This window comes from Oncorhynchus clarkii, chromosome 6 (assembly GCF_045791955.1).
Source record: "Oncorhynchus clarkii lewisi isolate Uvic-CL-2024 chromosome 6, UVic_Ocla_1.0, whole genome shotgun sequence".
Taxonomy (NCBI): Eukaryota; Metazoa; Chordata; class Actinopteri; order Salmoniformes; family Salmonidae; genus Oncorhynchus; species Oncorhynchus clarkii.
The window spans coordinates 55616615-55641544 of record NC_092152.1 but is presented as its reverse complement, the minus strand read 5'-3'; the positions used below and the strand labels follow the sequence as shown (position 1 = coordinate 55641544).

The 24930-nt window shown below is 42.5% G+C and overlaps 1 protein-coding gene across 1 annotated transcript in view; it reads left to right on the top strand.

Moving 5' to 3' along the window:
* Positions 1-11324: 11324 nt before the first annotated feature.
* The window catches only part of LOC139411305 (leucine zipper protein 2-like), a 181025-nt gene continuing 167419 nt past the window's right edge, over positions 11325-24930 (top strand). Inside the window, exon 1 of the mRNA XM_071157462.1 lies at positions 11325-11518. Coding sequence (XP_071013563.1) covers positions 11457-11518 — 62 coding nt within the window. The 5' untranslated portion in view covers positions 11325-11456. The remainder of the gene's footprint in view (positions 11519-24930) is intronic.

Sequence of the window (24930 nt, the reverse complement as noted above, 5' to 3'; positions counted from 1 at the left end):
CCCACTCTTCTTCAAAGTCTGTGTGAAGTTGCTGGATATTGCCGTGAACTGGAACACGCGGTCGTACACATCGATCCAGAGCATCCCAAACATACTCAATGGGTGACTTGTCTGGTGAGTATGAAAGAACTGGGACATTTCCAGCTTCCAGGAATTGTGTACAGATCCTTGTGACATGGGTCTGTCCATTATCATGCTGAAACATGAGGTGGTGGCGGCTGATGAATGGCACGACAATGGGCCTCAGGATCTCGTCACGCAATCTCTGTGCATTCAAATTGCCATCAATAAAATGCAGTAGTGTTTGCTCTCCGTAGCTTATGCCTGCCCATCCCATAACCCCACCGCCACCATGGGGCACTCTGTTCACAACGTTGACATCAGCAAACCACTCGCCCTAACACAACGCCATAAACACTTGCTATCTTCCAGGTACAGTTGAAACAGATTAATTCGTGAAGAGCACACTTCTCCACTCATCGAAGGTAAGCATTTGCCCACTGAAGTCGGTTACGACGCCAAACTGCAGTCAGGTCAAGACCCTGGTGAGGACGACGAGCATGCAGATGAGCTTCCCTTAGACGGCTTCTGACAGTTTTAGCAGAAATTCTTCGGTTGTGCAAACCCATTGTGTCATCAGTTGTCTGGGTGGCTGGTCTCAGACGATTCCACAGGTGAAGACGCCAGATTTGGATCCTGGGCTAGCGTGGTTAAACGTTTTCTTCGATTGTGAGGCTGGTTGGACGTACTGCCAAATTGTCTCAAACGGCGTTAGAGGTGGCTTAAGGTAGAGAAATTAAAATGAGATTTTCTGGCAACAGCTCTGGTGGACATTCCTGCAGTCAGCTTGCCAATTGTAAACTCCCTGTAATCTTGAGATATCTATGGCATTGTGTTGTGACAAAACTGCACATTTTAGAGTGGCCTTTTATTGTCACCAGCACAAGGTGCAATTGTGTAATGACCATGCTGTTTAATTAGCTTCATGAAATGCCACATCTGTCAGCTGGATGGATTATCTTGGCAAAGGACAAATGCTCACATTACAGGGATGTAAACAACTTTGTGCACAACAATTGAGAGAAGCTTTTTGTGCGTATGTAACATTTCTAGCATCTTTTATTTTAGCTCATGAAACATGGGATCAACATGCTGCGTTTATATTTTTGGTCAGTGTAGTTTCAAAAAAAGCAGATTCTGATTCAGGCACCTGGCCCGCCACAAGGAGTTGCTAGAGCATGATGAGCCAAGTAAAGTCCCCCCGTCCAAACCCTCCCCTAACCCGGACAACACTGGCTTCCGGGTTAAGTCCCTATGGGACTCCCGGTCACTGCCAGTAATGGCACAGCCTGGGATCGAACCCCAGGCTGTAGTGATGCCGCAATACTGCGATGCAGTGCCTTAGACCGCTGCACCACTATATTACATTTTAATCAGGGTGCTGTTTTTGTACAATTTGGGTGCTTTCACAGTCTTTTGCCAATTATTTGGAATATCTGATACATATCTGATCTTTTCCCTAACATATAAACAGCAAATCCATATGAGACCTTTTGACGCTAAGATCTGTTTATCTTTATCGGGTGCCTTTTGACACAACTAGTACCTCAAATTGGATAGTACTGGGAGGGGAAATCCACCTGATGGCAGCAGATGACAAGTAGACTTTCAACAGACGTGTGTGCGTGTTTGTGTTCGGGCGTGTGCATTCCGGTCTTTAGGATTTGTATTCTAGTTTGGAAAAAAAATATGTAAAAATATATATATCCTTAGATGGCAGCATAGGCCAACTAATAACAAAGGTTCCTTTACAGCAGGCAGGTTGAAGTAAAGAACACTTGGACAAAGGTAACCTATGTATGAAACTGAATTGATACAGACTAACAGACATTATTTGACAGACTGACAAAATGTTGACCATTAAATGGACATCACACTCCAAAATTTGTTGGATGGTTTCAGATGTCAAAAGTAATGTCAGGATGAATCCATTCACCACACCATCAGGTGTGTATATCTAACTATATACCACAATCCAAAATGAATGGAAAAGATAATCGTCATGTCTTTTCCAGATGTCTTCCATTTATTTGGCGTTAAGGCATATAGCTGGATAGACACAACTGATAAGCGCCATTTCTAGTCATAAGCGATATAAGAGGCCGCTATGGGGCACCAACCAGGATGTCAGTCAGGGTCTCAACTTGCTGTTGGTTAGAATAGCAGAATACACACCGTGCAATATCAACATTTGGTAGTGCTTCAGCAGTTTTCCCTCTTGTTATGTCAATCACTGACAGTCACTCAATTAGCCAAAGTCAGCTAAGATTTTATATATACATTAGTCTAGCCGCTAGCCTTGCCTGGCTACCCAGCCTTATTGCTCCGACCAATTGCCACTCCACGCAGATGAACATTCGTTTTCTCTCCGCAATGAAGTATGTAGCGGCCGATAGATCAGCGGAAGAATTCAGTCGTCAGGCAACTGCTAGTCAGCTGTCTAAACCTTGTAGTAACTACGGGTAAATTACTGACCGGGCACGCAAGGCACGTACGTGCCCAGGGGGGAGACGTCTCTATCAATGGTTTCTAATCAATAGATCCCTTGTACGGGGTCTAGACAGGAAGTCTAACCCACAAAATCAATTATTAAAAGATGATCGAAGCTGCCTTTCCTTACCTGACCGGTTATTTGGATTTTGTTGGCGATTCATATCAAAGATTTGTCTACTGGTCGTGGCACAGATGTGTAGAATCTTTGATTTGAGCCAATTTGCGACACAAAAATCATCCTGCAGCAACAGGAAATGGGAATATTTAAGTGGATTATAATTGATGGCCATTTTTGTTGGGGTTGAAAAATGTTTCTAAAATTTCAAAGTGGAAATTACGAACTTCAGAAGTCTTTTTAAACCTACATTTTAAACCTGCATTGCAGGAAGGTTCTCCTGCAACAGGGTGATCAAATTAAGATCCTATGTCTGTACCAGAGTGGCATCCATGAAAGAAGCAAATCTACAGCTATATTCTGAACTTCTTGAAAATGCCTTTCCATATGTTTTATAAACATTTCTAGTTTCCAGGCTTCCACTATATATATCTTGAGTGTTTTGAAGATACAAAAAAAACTTTATTTGATGTATCTTGTAACAAATCAGGTTTTCTTCAAATACATGTCACAGAAATACTGTCCTTCCTTATGTCTTATTTTTCTGTGAGTCTTTGTGAACAAAAGCAATATATGATAATCCTTTTTATTTACTTTTGTCTTCTGATTTGATTGTGCATTTTTAGGAGTGTGTCTATTGATTCCTTGCTGTATCTGTTTATTAGAGGATACAGGCATTATAACTTGGACTTGGACCAAAGCAATTTTGTATTGGTTGATTATTTTGTGTTGATGTTTGCCATGTACTCACTATATCGCAAAATTATAGTCAATACACCCATCTATTAACATGACAATTGTACTTTCCGAGTAGGTTCTATTACTTGTGTAAGGCATAGTGCTAACCATCTGCACTGTGGCTCTGTGAGGCAGTCCATTGCCAGTGTTTTGAGGTCTCTCATCAAGTTCTCCCACACTGTATTCTATCAGCCCACACTATGATGGAAGACACTTGCAGCGTTTGCAGTGTGCGCCTTGCTCAACCATATGCTTTCATATTGCCAGGATTGAAAACTGCCTTGGGCCTCAACACTCTTGCCAACTTCCAGTTTATAGTGGGCTTTTACTGTGCAGTCTGGTGATTCTGTCCATTTCTTACAAAAAAGGTCAGAATAAAACTGATTAAAGTGAGGACTGAAGCTCCTGCTATGTTTACACTTTGGTAATCAGAGAACAGGCTCAACTTAATTAAACATGCAATTCAGTATTGATTTTTTACAAAGTAGCATTTTTGGTCGTCAAGTAATATCTCAGATATTACTCTATACATACTGGAAACATAGCACATAATGTACTGTAGATTCCCTGTGTGTGTGTGCACTGGCACCTACTTGTTACAAAACCAAAACCATGATAATTAGTTTATTCACACATTCATGATTTATGCTTTCATTCAAATGTGAGAATATTCCGACACTTCAGATTTCAGTTGAATTATTTTAGTCTCCAACTCTTTTCCCTTTAAAGAATAAATATTTATTAGGGGGAGGGTGGGAGTTATGTGTTGAAATGAAGAAGTTACATGTTGTTTGGTCCTTCATTCTAAATCCTCTGGGACTCACTTTTGAGAAGTTTTATCACATCTACCCACTTTGCACCCGAGGGACTATAGGCTGCTCTTCAGCACCCCCTGCTGTGTGTGTGTGTGTGTGTGTGTGTGTGTGTGTGTGTGTGTGTGTGTGTGTGTGTGTGTGTGTGTGTGTGTGTCATTAGTGCCGTAGGGGTATAATGACAACAGCAGTGGGAGTTGTATACATTTATGGTTGTAGGGGTACTGAAGCCTGGAGGGATTGTGGGGCAGGAGAGGTAGGGGTTAGGATAGTGAGGACCAACGCTGTAGGGTCAGTGAGAGCTGTAGAAGCAGTTACAGTAGAGGCTGTAGCTCCTGCTGCTGCTGTAGAGGAGGTTGCAGATGTAGAATCCTCAGATGGAACTATGGTGCTTTGATCACACCGGGTCCATCATTCCGACAATGTTTACCATGTTTTCCCCCACAAGGTTCGGTGATGAATTTCGAGTGGATCTCAAGCTGATTGGGTTTTGGGGTTGTTTACATTTCCTCAAACAAACAACTAGCAACGTCTGAAAGCTAAAAAGACATTTTGCGTGAAAGCTAACATTATTGTGCATTTTTCAGCATTGTTTTGATGCTGTTGCACCCTGACTGACTCAGATTCTGTCCTAAAGTATCCGAGCGGATACTAAACGGTTATGAAGAAATGGCAACAAAAAAGAAAGAGCTTGTACTTTTTTACTTTAGAACTCTATGTTAAAAACCTCTTAAGGATCATACCCTTTTTTTTCAATTTTCGCCTAAAATGACATACCCAAATCTTACTGCCTGTAGCTCAGGACCTGAAGCATATTCTTAAAACCACTTGAAAGGAAACACTTTGAAGGTTATGGAAATGTGAAATTAATGTCGGAGAATATAACAGATTAGATCTGATAAAAGAATGAACATCATCTTTGAAATGCAAGAGAAAGGCTATACTTAAAGATAGGAGTCTAGGAGTTATTTTGATTTTGGCCACCCGATGGCAGCAGTGTGTGTGCAAAGTTTCAGACTGATCCAGTGAAGAATTACATTACTGCACAATATTTTGTATCAAGTCTGCCAGGAGTTTGCCCAAATGTGCCGACTTGTTCAATTGATACATTTTCAAGTACATACAGTGGCAAGAAAAAGTATGTGAACCCTTTGAAATGACCTGGATTTCTGCATAAATCAGTCAAACAATTTGATATGATCTTCATCTAAGTCACAACAATAGACAATCACAGTGTGCTTAAACTAATAACACACAAATTATTGTATTTTTTTTGTCTATATTGAATGCATAATTTAAACATTCACATTGTAGGTTGGAAAAAGTATGTAAACCCCTAGGCTAATTGGAGTCAGGAGTCAGCTAACTTGGAGTCCAATCAATGAGATGAGATTGGAGATGATGGTTTGAACTGCCCTATAAAAAACAAACTCAAAATTTGAGTTTGCTATTAACAGGAAGCATTGCCTTATGTGAACCATGCCTCGAACAAAAGAGATCTCAGAAGACCTAAGATTAATAAAAGCCTTGATGTTCATCAGTCCATGGAGTGGCCGTCCTGCAAAGATGACTGCAAGAGCACAGTGCAGAAAGCTCAACGAGGTTGAGAAGAATCCTAGTGTCAGCTAAAGACTTACAGAAATCTCTGGAACATGCTAACATCTCTCTGTTGACGAGTCTACAATATGTAAAACACAAAACAAGAATGGTGTTCATTGGAGGACATCACGGGAGAAGCCACTGCTGTCCAAAAAAACATTGCTGCACGTTTGAAGTTCGCAAAAGTGCACCTGGATGTTCTACAGCGCTTCTGGAAAAATATTATTTGGAAAGATTAAACTAAAGTTGATTTGTTTGGAAGGAACACACAACACTATGTGTGGAGAAGTAAAGGCACAGCACACCAACATCAAAACCTCATCCCAAATGTAAAGTATGGTGGAGGGAGCATCCTGGTTTAGAGCTGCTTTGCTGCCTCACGGTCTGGACAGCTTGCTTTCATTAAAAATCCTACAATGTGATTTTCTGGATTTTTTTTCTCATTTTGTATGTCATAGTTTAAGTGTACCTATGATGAAAATTACAGGCCTCTCTCATGTTTTTAAGTGGGAGAACTTGCACAATTGGTGGCTGACTAAATACTTTTTTGCCCCACTGTAGCTATGGTTACAAGTCAAGTAACCCCTATCTGGTACCTTTTAGAACAATTCTTTTTAGTGTGTAGTATTCAGAGCTCTGAGTCATTTCAAGATTTCTGAGAAATGCAATACAGAAACTCAACTAGAGGTTGATATGAATATAACACTGTGTGAAGGCCATAGGAAACCTATGTTGCGCTTGTAAAATAAAATAGTCACAGTGTATATTTATTTGACCTACGTGTAATTAAATGGTCTTTGTAATTAAATGACTATAGCTCAGCATTCAACACCAGAGTACCCTCCAAGCTCAACATTAAGCTCGAAGCCCTGGGTCTGAACCCCGCCCTGTGCAACTGGGTCCTGGACTTCCTGACGGGCTGCCCCTAGGTGGTGAAGGTAGGAAACAACACCTCCAGGTCACTTATCCACAACACTGGGGCCCCACAAGGATGCGTGCTCAGCCCCCTCCTGTACTCCCTGTTCACCCATGGTTGCATGGCCTGGTACGACTACAACACCATCATTAAATTTGCCGATGACACAACAGTGATAGGCCTGATCACCGACAATGATGGGACAGCCTATAGGGAGAAGGTGAGGGCCTTGGAAGTGTGGTGCAAGGAAAATAACTTCTCACTCAACGTCAACAAACAAATGAGCTGATTGTGGACTTCAGAAAACAGCAGAGGGAGCACCTCCCTATCCATATCGACAGGACCGCAGTGGAGAAGGTGGAAACCTTCACATTCCTCAGCGTACACATCACTGATGTGTACTCCTAACTTGCGCTGATCAACTGGCAAGTTTCTTCACCGACATTTCTCTGTAATAGTCTGTAATACCAACATGTTTTAAGCAGACCACCATAGTCTCTGTGCCCAAGAACACTAAGGTAATTTGCCTAAATGACATCCGACCCGTAGGACTCACGTCTGTAACCATGAAGTGCTTTGAAAGCCTGGTTATGGCTCACATCAACACCGTTATCCCAGAAACCCTAAACCCACTCCAATTTGCATACCACCCCAACAGATCCACAGATGATGCAAACTCTATTGCACTCCACACTGCCCTTTCCCACCTGGACAAAAGGAACACCTATGTGAGAATGCTATTCATTGATTACAGCTCAGCGTTCAACACCATAGTTCCCTCAAAGCTCATCACTAAGCTAAGGACTCTGAGACTAAACACTAAACTCACTCTGCAACTGGATCCTGGACTTCCTGATGAGCCACCCCCAGGGTAGGTAACAACACATCTGCCATGCTGATCCTCAACACGGGGGCCTCTCAGGGGTGCGTGCTCAGTCCCCTCCTGTACTCCCTGTTCACTCATGACTGCATGGCCTGGCAAGATTCCAACACTGTCATTAAATTTGCCGATGGCAGCCTCCCGGGTGGCGCAGTGGTTAAGGGCGCTGTACTGCAGCGCCAGCTGCGCCACCAGAGACTCTGGGTTTGCGCCCAGGCTCTGTCGTAACCGGCCGTGACCGGGTTTGGCCGGTAGAGAAATCCTTGTCTCATCGCGCACCAGCGACTCCTGTGGCGGGCCGGGCGCAGTGCGCGCTAACCAAGGTTGCCAGGTGCACAGTGTTTCCTCCGACACATTGGTGCGGCTGGCTTTCGGGGTTGGATGGCGCTTTGTTAAGAAGCAGTGCGGCTTGGTTGGGCTGTGTATCGGAGGACGCATGACTTTCAACCTTTGTCTCTCCCGAGCCCGTACGGGAGTTGTAGCAATGAGACAAGATAGTAGCTACTAAAAAACAATTGGATACCACGGAATTGGGGAGAAAAAAAGGGGTAAAATTCACAAAAAATTTATAAATAATAATAATAATAATTGCCGATCAGCGACAACGATGAGACAGCCTATAGGGAGGAGGTCAGAGACCTGGCCGTGTGGTGCCAGGACAACAACCTCTCCGTGATCAAGACAAAGGAGATGATTGTGGATTACAGGAAAAGGAGGACCGAGATTCTCATCGACGAGGTGGTAGTGGAGCAGGTTGAGAGCTTCAAGTTCCTTGGTGTCCACATCACCATCAGACTATCATGGTCCAAACACACCAAGACAGTCATGAAGAGGGCATGACAAAGTCTATTCCCCTCAGGAGACAAAGGATTTGGCATGGGTCCTCACATCCTCAAAAAGTTCTACAGCTGCACCATCGAGTGCATCCTGGTTGCATCACTGCCTGGTATGGCAACTGCTCAGCCTCCAACCGCAAGGCTCTACAGAGGGTAGTGCGTACAGCCCAGTACATCACTGGGCTGCCTGCAATCCAGGACCTCTATACCAGGCGTTGTCAGAGGAAGGCCCTAAAATTTGTCAAAGACTCCAGCCACCCTAGTCATAGACTGTTCTCTCTGCAACCGCACGGCAAGCGGTTTTGGAGTACCATGTCTAGGTCCAAAATACTTCTTAACAGCTTCTACCCCCAAGCCATAAGACTCCTGAACAGCTAATCAAATGGCTACCCAGACTATTTGCATTGTCCCCCCCCCCCCCCTTTTACGATGCTGCTACTCTGTTTATTATCTATGCATAGTCACTTTAACTCTATTTGGCTCGGCACCTAAAACCCTGACAACATTTTACAGATGCACAATTGAGAGCATCCTGTCAGGCTGTATCATCGCCTGGTACGGCAACTGCACCGTCTGCAACTGCAGGGCTCTCCAGAGGGTGGTGCAGTCTGCCCGACGCATCACTGGGGGCAAACTACCTGCCCTCCAGGACACTTACAGCACCCGATGTTACAGGAAGGCCAAAAGGAGCATCAAGGACAACAAACACCTGAGCCACTGCCTGTTCACCCCGCTATCATCCAGAAGGCAAGGTGAGTACAGGTGCATCAAAGCTGCTAGAGACTGAAAAACAGCTTCTATCTCAAGGCCATCAGACTGTTATATACATAGACTTGAAATCACTGGCCACTTTGATAATGGAACACTAGTCACATGAATAATGTTTACATATTTTGCATTACTCATCTCATATGTACAGTATATACTGTATTCTATCCTATTCTACTGCATCATAGTCGATGCCGCTGTGACATTACTCATCCAGATATTTATATATTCTTAATTCCATTCCTTTACTTTAGATTGTGTGTATGGTTAGATATGACTTGTTCGATATTACTGCACTGTTGGAGCTCGAAACACAAGCATGGGTCAAGGCAGGCAGAATGGTTAAAACCGGGAATACTAGAAAATGGGAACTATAGAAAAGACAGAATCAAGGGGGAAAACACTGGTAGGCTTGAGTAACAAAACGAACTGGCAACAGACAAACAGAGAACACGTGTATAAATACACAGGGGATAATGAGGGGAGATGGGAGACACCTGGTGGGGGGTAGAGACAAGCACAAAGACAGGCGATACACATCAGGGTGTGACATTTACAATGACAGTAATGAAGTAATTATAAATAACATACAATTAACTCTTGGGCATTGCATTCATTTTCCCATAATAATGCCTGAAACAGGTTCACTCTCACTACTATTGGGACGTCAGCTTTCTGGCTGATAAGCTACATAATTGAGACGGATTACGGTGCCTCTTTTAGGTCACTCTCCAGTCACCAAAGCATGCCGAGGTCCAAAGCTCTCATTGAGAACTGGTCACTGTGTGTTTCCATGCATGGGGTTTGGACTAATTAGACCCCAATGAATGGGCGGAAGTCCTACAAAACGAGGTGTAGGTTACTACCCCGTGCACAATGGACTCCAAACTCTTTTAAATCCTTAATGGAAATCATTTATCATGCCTATGGCGTATGACCTCCACCCTTTTGTGTTGTCATGTTGAATATTCTGCCCGTATTTCACACCGCTCAATGCCTAATTTAAAACATGCACAACATCCTCTACATCATGTTGAAGAGCACCCATCTCACTAAATCTTTGATGAGGTCAAGCAGACACCCAAAAAATCTGAAGAAAGGATGGTGTGAAACAGGGTTGAAGGAATGATACATTTATCACTTGATATTTCCATCCCCCCTTTCTATCAAAAAGACACTTAAACTCTAGACCATTTGTTTGTAGCATTTACAGGTGTAATATTCATCATGCTTAATAAATAGAATACATCCCATTATGGATGAATCACAGACGCTGCCGGTGAACCCTGTGTTTGTTATGCTGGTGACCCTGTTGCTCCCATCCTCGCATAATTGCTCCTGTAGTCCCTTAGAGTGCAGGCAATAATAGGTGCTGAGTGAAAGGCGGGGGAGCTGCATTTGCCAGGGATTCTTCAAGCCACAATGAGGAAGAATGCCTCTCAGCTCTCGCCACCAGTGGCAGCCCACTGGGCAAAAACTGGTTGAATCAATGTTGTTTCCACGTAATTTCAACAACAACAAAAAATGTGATGACGTTGAATCAACGTAGGAAACTGACTGGATTTGCAAAAAGTCCTCAACGTAAGGGAATTCCGTAATTTTTTCTACCAACTTTAAAACTAAATCCAAAGTCATGGGGATATTTATTTGTTGATTTCACGTTGAATTCCCGTATAGTGAACTCAGCCAAATGTAAATCAAAAATAGACATTGAACTGAAGTCTGTGTAGCCAGAAATACTGAGGAGTATTTTTGTTTTGTTTTTGCTAAATCTAATTGGGTGGGCCTGGCAGGGCCTGGCTCCCTAGTGGGTGGGCCAGCGTCCACCGAGGCCCACCCATGCCTACGCCCCTGCTATGCTCAGTGGGAGATGCTCTCATCTCTTCAGTCTGATTCTGCCAGTATTGCCCCCCCCCCCCCCACCCCCCACCCATCCCCATTAATTTCCTCATTAATAAGTCTGTCTGTGTCACTGTGTTATTTAAAGCCAGAGATCCTCCCTTGCTCTGTTAGAGCCACTGGGTTGCATCTGTCTGCTTCTCTCTCTGTGTGTGTGTGTGTGTGTGTGGGTGTGTATGTGTGTGTGTGCGTGTGCGTCGTGTGCGTGTGTGCGTGCCTGAGTGAGTGCGCGCAGGCAAGCGATCGAGCCAGTGAGTGAGCAAGCGAGAGAGAGAGAAAGGGAAAAAGAAAGCAATCGAGAGGGAGAGAGCGAATCGGAGTGCGAGTGCAAGACAAAGCTATGAAATTAATCCGAGCTATATGCCTCCTGCTTCTTTGTCCAGCTTTGAGCCTCAACACTAGGTAAGTCTAAAATATGAATGGTCTATTATTCTTACTTCACCTTCAATGATTCTGAAAGAAAGGGGGATGGTGAATGCAGAATGGCTAATCATAGAAGATACTAATCTTAAGCTCCGGCCAGTCCTGCGAAATAGGTTAGGCAGCCTGGGTTCTGGCGGGAGATGCATCTGTGCTGAGCATGATGTTCTGAGGCAGTAGACTGAAGGCAAAATAAAGCTTTATCTGTTGAACTATTCTCTGTGTTAAACTGAAAGAGATATGTATTTGGTGGTGAAATTCACTGGCTAAAAATGCCTTGGAATTGTGTATGCATCGCTTACTGGGATTTGCAGCATTTCTTGTCTCCGGCTTGCTGGAAAGGAGCAAGTTAAGTCAGAGAAGGAACTAAAGAAGGAACTGGGCTGCTCAGAATATTGCAATTTCTTGAGAGAGAGAGAGAGAGGGGGAGAGAAAGAGAAAAGAGAGAGAGAGAGAGAGAGAGAGAGAGAGAGAGTGAGAGTGTGTGTGTGTGTGTGTGTGTGTGTGTGTGTGTGTGTGTGTGTGTGTGTGTGTGTGTGTGTGTGTGTGTGTGTGTGTGCAGAATAATGCATTGGGGGGAATAGAAGGAGGAGGAGGGGATAGAGGAGGAGGAGAGGCGAGAGAAATGGAGAGATGAGTCGACGTGCAGTGAGGAGGGAGGTTTTAATGATTAATTAAACCATTGATAAAATCATTCCTCTTTCAAACGAGTGCCTGAACACTACTCCCATTACTGGGGTCTTTGTGAAAGATAAGCCAAGGTTGTCAGAGAGTCTTAAATATGGCTTAAAGACAGATACACATTATAATACTTGTACTCCTCTCATTGCAGTTTTGTCTACTTTGACCTGATGGAATTTTAGCTTGGGTTGGTAGACCTCTCTACAAGTGTGCTCCTAAGTGATGAATGTAGTGCCAGAAGATGCGTGGAACAGAGACATAGACACATAAACAATCAATGCATCGGCACATTTTGCAGAGCCCTGAGAGATTTGAATAAGCTAATTTGGTGATGCTGGAGATTCCGTTGAAAGCACAGCTTATATTGGATTATGAATATGTTGATGAATGTTCGAAGTTTGGATTGTGTTTTACGAAGTTGAATGAGATACACTACATGACCAAAAGTATGTGGACACCTGTACTTCAAATATCTCATTCCAAAATCATGGGCATTAATATGGAGTTGGTCCCTCCACTAGATGTTGGAACATTGCTGCGGGGACTTGCTTCTGTTCAGCCACAAGAGGTCGGGCACTGATGTTGGGCGATTAGGTCTGGCTCACAGTCGGCGTTCCAATTCATCCCAAAGTTGATTGATGGGATTGAGGTCAGGGCTCTGTGCAGGCCAGTCAAGTTTCTTCCACTCTGATCTCGACAAACCATTTCTGTATTGACCTTGCTTTGTGCATGGGGGCACTGATTTGCCTAGTTAAATAAAGGTTTAATAATTTTAAAAAAAATAGTCATACTGAAACAGGAAAGGGTCTTCCCCAAACTGTTCCCTGGAAGCACAGAATTGTCTATAATATCATTGTATACTGTAGCATTAAGATTTCCCTTCACTTGAACTAAGGGGCCTAGCCCGAACCGTGAAAAACAGCCCCAGACCATTATTCCTCCTCCGCCAAACTTTACAGTTGGCACTATCCATTGGGGTATTTAGCGTTCTCCTTGTTGGAAAGAGTCTCCTATGACAGTGCCACGTTGAAAGTCACTAAGCTCTTCAGTAAGGCCATTCTACTGCAAATTTTTGTCTATGGAGATCACATGGCTGTGTGCTCGATTTTATACCCCTGTCAGAAACGGGTGTAGCTGAAATAGCTGAATCCACTAATTTGAAGGGGTATCCACATACTTTTGTATATATAGTGACATATAGTGTAAATGTGGAAATGACCCCAATGAGACACTTGAAGTCATGAGCCTCTTGTGTCAGAGGCACAATGGATGTGTTAAGCTTATAAAGATATTTATAAAGATATACAGTTGAAGTCTGAAGTTTAAATACACCTTAGCCAAATACATTTAAACTCAATTTTTCACAGTTCCTGACATTTAATCATAGTAAAAATACCCTGTCTTAGGTCAGTTAGGATCACCACTTTATTTTAAGAATGTGAAATGTCAGAATAATAGTAGAGATAATGACTTGTTTCAGATTTGATTTCTTTCATCACATTCCCAGTGGGTCAGAAGTTTGCATACACTCAATTAGTATTTGGTAGCATTGCCTTTAAATTGTTTAACCTGGGTCAAACGTTTCAGGTAGCCTTCCACAAGCTTCCCACAATAAGTTGGGTGAATTTTGGCCCATTCCTCCTGACAGAACTCGTGTAACTGAGTCAGGTTTGTAGGCCTCCTTGCTTGCACATGCTTTTTCAGTTATGCCCACAAATGTTCTATAGGATTGAGGTCAGGGCTTAGTGATGGCCACTCCAATACCTTGATTTTGTTGTCCTTAAGCCATTTTGCCACAACTTTGAAAGTATGCTGGGGGCCATTGGTCATTTGGAAGACCCATTTGCGACCAAGCTTGAACTTCCTGACTGATGTCTTGAGATGTTGCTTCAATATAGCCACATAATTTTCCATCCTCACGATGCTGCCACCCCTGTGCTTCAGGGTCGGGATGGTGTTCTTCGGCTTGCAAGCCTCCCCCTTTTTCCTCCAAACATAACGATGGTCATTATGGCCAAACAGTTCTATTTTTGTTTCACCAGACCAGAGTCCCCATGTGCAGTTGCAAACCGCAGTCTTGCTTTTTTATGGCGGTTTTGGAGCAGTGGCGTCTTCCTTGCTGAGCGGCCTGTCAGGTTATGTCGATATAGGACTCGTTTTACTGTGGATATAGATACATTTTGTACCTGTTTCCTACAGCATTTTCACAAGGTCCTTTGCTGTTGTTCTGGGATTTATTTGCACTTTTCGCACCAAAGTACGTTCATCTCTAGGAGACAGACCGCGTCTCCTTCCTTGAGCGGTATGACGGCTGCGTTGTCCCATGGTGTTTATACTTGCGGACTATTGTTTGTACAGATGAACGTGGTACCTTTAGTCATTTGGAACCAGGATGAACCAGACTTGTGAAGGTCTACACATTTTTTTCTGAGGTCTTGGCTGATTTCTTTTGATTTTCCCATGATCTCAAGAAAAGAGGCACTGAGTTTGAAAGTGGGCCTTGTAATACATCCACAGGTACACCTCCAATTGAGTGAAATTATCAGAAGCTTATCAGAAACTTCTAAAGCCATGACATAATTCTCTGGAATTGTGCGAGCTGTTTAAAGGCACAGTCAATTTAGTTTATGTAAACATCTGACCCACTGGAATTGTGATACAGTGAAATATAAGTGAAATAATCTGTCTGTAAACAATTGTTCGAAAAATGATTTGTGTCATGCACAAAGTCGTTGTCCTAACCGACTTTCAGAAACTATAGTTTGTTAACAAGACATTTGTGGAGTGGTTGAAAAACCTATTCCCACGCTATATTCAGTTTACAGTATGCATTCTACAAATGGTGGAATAGGTGCACAACAATAATAACACAATAACAACTGATGGCACCAGCTAACTACTGTAGCCAACTAGCCAGCTAACCTCTGTAGCAAGCCAGCAAGCTAGCAAGCAACGCTAAAGGGATTACAAACGGGTTAGCATAATAGTTTTGGTAAATATTTGAGGCCAGTCAGCATGATCCTCACACTCTAGGAATGTATTTCCTCCAAATGGTATAATGAAAAGACACCTCTCGGTCCCAAAACACACGTTTTCTGGAGACTTGTGGTAGGAGTGTTGATGATGTCAGCCACTGAATGCGCTTTCGGTAGCCTGATTGCGTCCAGACTGAGGAGAACTCTGCAAAAAAATGCTTCCCAGACCACCTCCTGAAGTGGCCAGCCAGATCTGAACACAATCAGACCACAAAGCGACTTTTGTGAGTCTAGACCCGTCTTTTCAATGCTATCTTCGTATTCTGAAAGCAGAAGTCAAACGTAAGTGTCAAATGTGGACACAACCTCTGAATAAACTGATCTCAATATGCTGAGTAATGGTACCAGAGGAATTATATTCTGGTTGCTAATTGACATAAAAGGTGTCATGTTGACTTTTTGGTTTACGAAATGAATTGAAGTACATTGATGTGTGCATGAACAAACAACACTAGCGGTTTTCTTATGATCAAATACATCCAGACCAGTTGCTTATGCAGCTTTACTGACCTCTAATTGCTTCTTTTACCAAGCAGCACATTACTGCTGCTTGAGAGGATGTGGTTCATACAAGTGTTCCCCACTTACAGTAGTGTCCTGCTGAGATTGAGGCTATCCTAATATGGACACCATAGGGTTAATAACATCCTGATCAGGACTACAGTTTGTATGTGTGTCAGTAACATACACGATGTGTTTAGTCTTTAGCCCCAAACCTGGTCCAAGTGGCCCATGGTCTTGATACATTTGGGGCTTCTTATTTTAATGCTAAACTTTTCCTAATGCTAAACGTTCCTTTTTCAGGACCCTGTCTTTCAAAGATAATTCATAAAAATCAAAATAACTTCACGGATCTTAATTGTAAAGGGTTTAAACACTGTTTCCCATGCTTGTTCACTGAACCATAAAAAATAATGAACATGCACCTGTGGAACGGTCGTTAAGACACTAACAGCTTACAGACGGTAGGCAATTAAGGTCACAGTTATGAAAACATAGGACACTAAAGGCCTTTCTACTGACTCTGAAAAACACCAAAAGAAAGATGCCCAGGGTCCCTGCTCATCTGCGTGAACATGCCTTAGGCATGCTGCAAGGAGGCATGAGGACTGCAGATGTGGCCAGGGCAATAAATTGCAATGTCCGTACTGTGAGACGCCTAAAACAGTGCTACAGGGAGACAGGACAGACAGCTGATTGTTCTCGCAGTGGCAGACCACCTGTAATAACACCTGCACAGGATCGGTACATCCGAACATCACACCTGCGGGACAGGTACAGGATGGCAACAACAACTGACCGAGTTACACCAGGAACGCACAATCCCTTCATCAGTGCTCAGACTGTCTGCAATAGGCTGAGAGAGGCTGGACTGAGGGCTTGTAAGCCTGTTGTAAGGCAGGTCCTCACCAGACATCACCGGCAACAACGTCGCCTATGGGCACAGACCCACCGTTGCTGGACCAGACAGGACTGGCAAAAAGTGCTCTTAACTGACGAGTCGCGGTTTTGTCTCACCAGGGTTGATAGTCGGATTTGCGTTTATTGTCGAAGGAATGAGCGTTACACCGAGGCCTGTACTCTGGAGAGGGATCGATTTAGAGGTGGAGGGTCTGTCATGGTCTGGGGCGATGTGTCACAGCATCATCGGACTGAGCTTGTTGTCATTGCAGGCAATCTCAATGCTGTGCGTTACAGGGAAGACATCCTCCCTCATGTGGTACCCTTCCTGCAGGTTCATCCTGACATGACCCTCCAGCATGACAATTTCACCAGCCATACTGCTTGTTCTGTGCGTGATTTCCTGCCAGACAGGAATGTCAGTGTTGATAGGAATGTCAGTGTGCCTGGATCTCAATCCTTCCCAGAAATGTCCGGGAACTTGCAGGTGCCTTGGTGGAAGAGTGTGGTAACATCTCACAGCAAGAACTGGCAAATCTGGTGCAGTCCATGAGGAGGAGATGCACTGCAATACTTAATGCAGCTGGTGGCCACACCAGATACTGACTGTGACTTTTGATTTTGACCCCCCCCCTTTGTTCAGGGACACATTATTCAATTTCTGTTAGTCACAGGTCTGTGGAACTTGTTCAGTTTATGTCTCAGTCGTTGAATCTTGTTATGTTCATACAAATATTTACACATGTTAAGTTTGCTGAAAATAAACGCAGTTGACAGTGAGAGGACGTTTCTTTTTTTGCTGTGTTCACATTCTCAGATTCAAAAACAACAAAGCGGCCACCCCACCAGTTGTTTTGTTATACAGCTGAGGGATGGGGCTAGGGGAATGTAACCCCTCTCAATTTCACAGGCAGTGGTCTTGATGGAAGAACTGACAGTCCATGACACCCAATAAATAGGTTTAACCATATTTTGAAGCTTTACACACTTGTTTTAGAAAAAAACAAGTTCTAATTATAATGAATTGGTATCAAGAATTTAAATGACCACTGAAAATCCTAAAGGCTTCCGAAGCTTCCCTCCCAGAATGTAGCTTTAAGATTCTGGTGGCCAAACACCTATAACTTAATATTTTTTTCTAGATAGAATTATTTGAGAGTACGATTTTATGAAGCTGAGTTGTTGGTTGATGTCAAAATTGGCACATAGTTGACCAGGGAGAAAGTAACTGTATAGAATTGATTAGGGGAAATTCAACCCACTTTTGCCACACTTCCTCATTGCATCTGATTTGGCTGAGAGTACTGTGGCTGTTCCTGAGTGTGTGTGTGTGTGTATTTGTGTGTGTGTGTGTGAGTGTATATTTACGCATGAGCGCCTGTGGCTGCTCACTACTCACTACAATGCAGTCTAGCCTATTCGCCATTCATGTCTTTGCAAAGTCTCTTTTATGGTATTTACACAAAAGTTCTTAATTATTGACACTAACTTTGATGTTTCCTACCTAGGCAACCATGTCTGGTAAATGCCGGTGTCCATTGGGACCTCCATAACATTAAATATTTAGCTACTGGCCCGCAATTAAAGACTGCCGACATCCTTGGATTATACTCTACATGTCACAAAGACAGGGCCTGCATTGCTTAGTCTCTTCACATCTGGCTGTAAACACTAAACCTATTGCATTTTAAGTTATTTCTTTGATGTTGGATAGGGTGGGGCATTAAAGAGGAACGCGGTTTATGACTGAGATTAACAATGGGAGCCTGGCAGTAGCTGTAATAGCCTGATAATACATGCTAATATCCAGTAGGTCATCTTGCTGAAAGATGATGGGGAATCTAATAGGTCCTTTTGCAATGAGAACATAATGACCTAGCAGCTATACATGACAGTCGGTGGCTACTCACCTGATGGGTATCAGAAGCTTCCCATTGAAATGACGGACTACATTTCTAATTTGCCAAGATACAGTATTTCCTGTGGCTAAGAAATGTAATCTTTCTGTATCTCTGAAAATGTTTAATCTTTCCCGAGAGTAACCCCAATTTGCCCGTCATTAATCCCCAAAGCCCTCGATGGCCGTCTAACCATGACAGATTCCTCCATATTTGTGGAATGCGTCATACTTATTGAGATCATATAACGGAGATAAATCTTATTTAACAAAAACGTTTGACTATAATATTATGTTTAGGCCTGCTTGTCTTTGGTTTATAACTTATTTCATAACTAATTGTGCATACGTCATGTTCATGGCTAACAGCAAGCATTTACTCTCTAAAGCAGTGTTTCCAAAACCTATCCCCCCCCCCCCCCCCCCACCACCACCTACCCCCAGCTAGCTGGAATTGTGCTATAGATAATCAATTGTATTATATAGGTACCTATTAAGTAATTTTATAAAACAATCACGTTTTACATAAAATAAACAATCCCTTCTTGCAACATGGTAAAAAAATCAACCCCAAGAATGTTATTTTGTTTCTTTAAATGTTTCCCACCCCCTTAACTCTTGTGTATGGGTTTTGTTCAAATTGGGCCCTTGATCGAATTGGCCCTTTTGTGTAGTTCTAAGCAATGTATGACAGAGAAGAAAAGCAGTGATTGACTAGACCAGAGGGTCAAGTCCAGGGCATCCTGTGAATTAGACTGAACTATTGACAGCGGCAAGATGGTAACGATAATAATTATATGCATTGATGGACTGTGCATGCTTGGCCGGGGGTAATGACCAAAGAGATCACCTCGTCTCATCGACCGCTATTGTTCAGCACCTGAGGTATTGAAAGGTAAATGTGAGTGTAGTGGTGCTTGCTAGCCTTCACTTTGTCTATCATCAGGAAGCGGCTTTGGCTCCTCTGCCAAGTAGTTTTAAGTTGTCTCTTTGTGATTACGGAGTGAAGGGTCCATCATTATTTTAATGAAATGCTCTGCTTGATTTATAACACAAGCATTTGGGAGACTGGTTTGTTGGATTGACATCTTGCTCAAATACTCATGTATTTTGCACAGTAGCAATTCGGGACAATAGTGGACGTTTTAGCCGTTGAGGGGAGGGGGGGGGGGGGGGGGGTTCTTAGTTGACATAATTAATTGTTTTAATCTCATACCATGGATAATTTTGCTATTTGGTTTGGCATTTTAGGACCTCTTTAGGTAGAAAGAAATTATATTTCTAATGATTTGATAATATATTGAATTTGGCCTTATAAATACATTGAATAACACATTAATAAATGGCAAAAAAAGACAGTCAAAAATGTATCATAAGAAATAAGGTTTTGACGTTTCTGTCCTATATCTAGCTCACATATTTAACCCCCTTTATTTGGCACAAATGTACCTCCATACTTCCATTCATTTGTATGGGTTACCTTTAGACGAGTACCGTGACACTTGTGGGGGTCATAGAGTAAAATGGAGAGCACCATCGTGAGAGTCTCCACTTTCTATAGGCCGTTCAGATGCTACAGAACTTTACGTGAGAAGACTGATTTTTGGGATGTCTCCTGGTCTGACAAACAGCGTTGTAGCTCTGCCACTTTCCATCGCAGATCTAGAAGGGCGACAGAGGCGGATGCGGTGGATTGAGACGCAGCCCATGCAAAAAAAATAAAAACAGTTTGCTTAAATTTACGGAATTTCACAGGGATTTTTTTTATTATGTTACTTACACATGGTTTCTTCAGTTGTCCCCATAGGATAACCCTTTTTGGTTCCAGGTAGAATCCTCTGTAGAAAGGTTTCCACCTTTCATTTCTAAGACTGACACACCGGTGTGTCAATAGACTAGGGTTTACGCGCTGAAGGAAAGACTACCGTTAAGTAGCAGCTTGGCAGGGAACTGTTCGGTGTTGGATGTCACCTGTTGTAATTGATAAGTTGTTAAATGGGGAGATCTTTTTTTTGTTAACCCTTTACTGCATGGTGTTGCAATATGGCAAAAATAAAAATAAAAATACAAACACAATAACTTTTTACAGAAGTGTGTGTGTGTGTGTGTTGGGGGTGGGGGGGGGGGGGGGCATAGGCAGATGATAGTGACTGCATTTCAAGTGGGAGGGGCCTGGTCATAGGAAAATTACAGTGAAATCATAATCATAACAATATTTGTTATATATGCGTGGATTAAACAGTTATGTTTAATATTCATAACATTATAATAATGATCATATTATTTATGAAAAAAGAAAAGAATATCCAGAGTAAATCTTTTATTTTGATCTTTTACAAGAAAACACAATTTCAGATAGTGTGAATGAATAAAAACAATACAATTATAACTCAAACAGCACATTTCCATAAGAAAAACACTTTTCTTATGTTTTTAGTGGTTGGAGATTGCCATACGGCAAAAATCCCAAAATTACACTTACATTTTTTTCCCCTCAAAAATGTAATTTGGGGCATTTTAAATGAGGAAAACTTTTTTGCATGGTTCTATTATAATGCATGCAGTAGAGGGTTAATTCGATTGAAGATTGCCTCTATGATTAGATTTTTTTAATGCGCCTCCATCATTACCATTACCATTGTAAACAAAGCCCAAGAGCTTTTAACCCCAATGCCACAGCTCGAGACGGCCGGCCTGATTTCTTTTCTTGTCGTCATATGATTTCATAAATGCAGAGGCAGGGTAGGTCTCGAGCCCCGAGATGAGAAAAATGACATTTGTGTAAGACGCTAATGTCCTTATAGTGTGAGGCAAGATGTGAATGATAATTGAAATTCAAAGACACGGGGTAATTGGTGTGCCATGGCAACCACATTGGCCACATGACAGTAATGAAGTGGGCCACGATAAATAGAACCTTTGGTAGCTCCCGTCCAATGAGAAATGAATTAGAGGACACCATGATACTGTCATTTGGTATTCAAGGCCATACGTGACGTAACACACCAAGTTTGTTTGCGCCCAATCTTCTTGCAAGACATTTGATATGACCGCTTCTTTGTTACTCAAATAAAGTTACAGTGAATAACTCCTTTGGTCTTCACCTAGTTCCGGGAAACGAGAAGTTTTCCCGTCAAATGTTATCTGCATCTGCTTTTGTGTCTAAGATATCCTTAATGAGGTTTTCTTGAGAGCTCGATGTTGAGGAATGGATGTGAACTATACAGATGTGCCAAGCAGGCTTTATTGCTGAAGGTATAAACAAAGATCAATACACATTATAGAGCAGGATTGTCCTCTCCATGCTGCTGCTGAGTGTAATAACATAGTAATGGGATTCTAAGGGTCAAATAAATAAATAAGTCAGAGGATTTTCTATTGGGAGAGATGGAAGCAAGCAGGCAAAAAGGGAGGAAAGAATATGCAGGGAGTTATTCTTCGAAGTTAGTGAATGGTGCATTCAGAATGTAATGTTGAAGAGCCCTGCTCAAGGAGAATATTGCTAATGTCAAGCTTTGCTTCAAATTAAATCCTGGCAAAAAACAAAGCTACGCAAAAGAGGGGAATGATTCATTTGAAACATGTTGGCTGGAGTTCTACTGTTATCTATTGCCAGGAAAGGAAAGTTGTGACATATGTCGAGTGGGACTGGCAAATAGTATTTTTTTTGTTTTCTTTAGAACGTTCATAACAATGGCGTGGCTATGGCAAAAGTTAGATACATTAACCGTGGCCAGGTTTGTTGTTTTTTAGATTTTTTTTTTAGTAGACGTTCTTATCCAGAGCGACTTACAGTAGTGAGGGTATACATTTCCGTACTGATCCACCAATGGGAATCGATCCCACAACCCTGGTGTTGCAAGCACGATGCTCTACCAACTGAGCCACATGGGACTTTTTTCTGGTTTAAAGCCAATTTCTGGCAAATCTTCACATTTTGCCATGGGACAGACACAACATTTTACAGTTTTGAGGATAGTTTCCTGCAATTCTATACATTTTGCCATGGGGCTGTTTTTTTGTTGTTGTAGTTTTTAAGCAAAGTTCCTGCAATTCTACACATTTTGCCATGGTACTGCAACCAAAAATGAATGGTTTGATTTGGTTATTGTTAGTTCTCAAAGATGATCTTATTAAAAAAGATATAGCTCCATTATCATTTCTGCATACATTTATATTAGTTGTTTAAGTTTACACTGAAAACGTTTTACCAGCCCTACATTACTCGGCTATCGCCTCGTACCTACGACCTCAGCACAGCCAGGCAAAAGCAGTCGTATAACAGGCCCTCTCATGTACAATTACTTCAATATACCCTTAAAATGTGTAGTGAAGGTTAAGACAGTCTGTTTCTGTTTTAGCTGTCAAGATAGAAGATCATATATTCACAAGTATAACCACGTCATATTTGACGAGCAGGTGACTTTGAAAGAACGACTCCCACCCCTTTGTGCTCGCACGGCGGGAGAATTCAGACAGCCTTGACTTCTTCAAGACACTGTTACATGTCTTTGTCTGTTGGAGTACGTCGCTCCGATCGCTCAGGTCTCATGGCAGCGTACAAAGACCACAGGGGCGAGTGGCTACACAGGCAGGTCGTTGGTTGTTTTTAGTCAAACATCAATCAACCCATCAGTGTCACTCCCGAGGCCCCGCGAGGGTGAATGCACTTTCTGACATTCGGCGTGACGCTTAATGTCACTCCAGTGTGTCGAATCCTGAAGGGCAAAGCTGTGTTATGGAGACTGTGTGTTTTGCATATGTTTATATATTAAATAGAAAAACTGCTTTATTAAGTAAAATATTTTTCGAGTTGGCAGTAGCTGAAAAAGACAGTCAATTCAAAGGAGCACCGCCTACATTTTTTTTTGTAGACCTCAAGGATCTGAGTAGATGTGTCAAGCGTCAATATGCAGAAACGGCAGAGAAATGACGAGAGATGGAATCCCAATATAATGCATGACATGGTCTGATCAACTCTATGCCACCCCTATAATTACTATTCTTATCATTATTGGAATGTTACACATTTGGGAATAGTTCAAATATAGCCCACAGGTTACACGATGGTCCCGATCAAATATCATACAACATACAAAGATGGATATTTCAGTAATCACTACTCCACTGGTTTTTATCTACCCTATAATCATGACAGGTCGGCAGCATCCTACAGTATCGTATCTGACTTATCTGAAGGATGATCTTGTCTCCCACTCCCTGGGTTCTGCATCTATTTATTCTCCCTTTTTCTATTTTGGCTTTCTAATGGCCCATGATTGGTACCCTATGGGCAAACCAAAGTGCTCAGAGGCATTACTCACAAATGATTAGAGAGATCGGAGTGTGTGGAGAGAGATGGGTCTGGGCATGAACAAAAGAGCGGAATCATAAATAATACAGTTTAGAATTAAAGCAGAGTGTTTTTATAGTGTCGTTTTTCCCCCCTTCATCCTTTATTTATTCATTTATTTTCGCCAGCTACGTATCTCTGATTCTGACTATTCGCCTCTGAATGACGGGGGGGAAATAACAGTTGTTTCCCACCCAGACCACACCCCAGATGGATTTGGTACCACTAGGGGGGACGTATCATGAGATCTATATCTGGGAACAAAGGCAGGTGGCAAGCTCAGTGGGAGATGTATTGTTAATGTTTAAGGACAAACCAAAACTGTCTCACTCCATGCTAGAGCGAAAACTCAAATAACAGAATAGATTTTATGGGTCACATTTAGTCACAACAGACAGCTCCTTTTTCATTTCCTGCCTGTTATTAACCCCTCACTATTCTCTCTCTCGCTCCTCTCTCTCGCTCTCTCCTCCACTGAGCATACACGCTGCCAGTGCCCTGCATTCATTTTCAGGCAACATTATATTTGCTCTTTTCCTCTGGTAGGGCTACATACATTTGAATCCTTTATCAGCCACCTGCACACCTCTGCCAACGTTTGGATGGATTCTGTTATTTTTATCTAATCTCTCCTCCCTAAGCTTATTCGGTGTCTGGGATCCATCTTGGCTGACAAGTGCGGGTTCCATTTGAGTCCCTATCTCCCGTGTTTCGCCGGTGTTTTGCCATGACACCTGACTCCTGATAAGTGTATCCTCCTGTGTGTTTGGAGATGGAGTGTTTTGCATGGGATACCTGCACAAATGAAATGGATAAACCATTCAATGAGGCTGTGGAGGTAGTTTATCTTTGGCGGTGGCCATGTTTTTTTTATCTTTATTTCAATGTGCCTTCATGCCCGGCGGAGAATTCAGCAATATGCTGGCGCTTCAGATACCATGCCTATTATATTCCCTGCAAATTGAGTATTGGATTAATGGAATGGTGAAGAGGCAGCAATGTTTCTTGATTATGCAAGGCCCAGCCT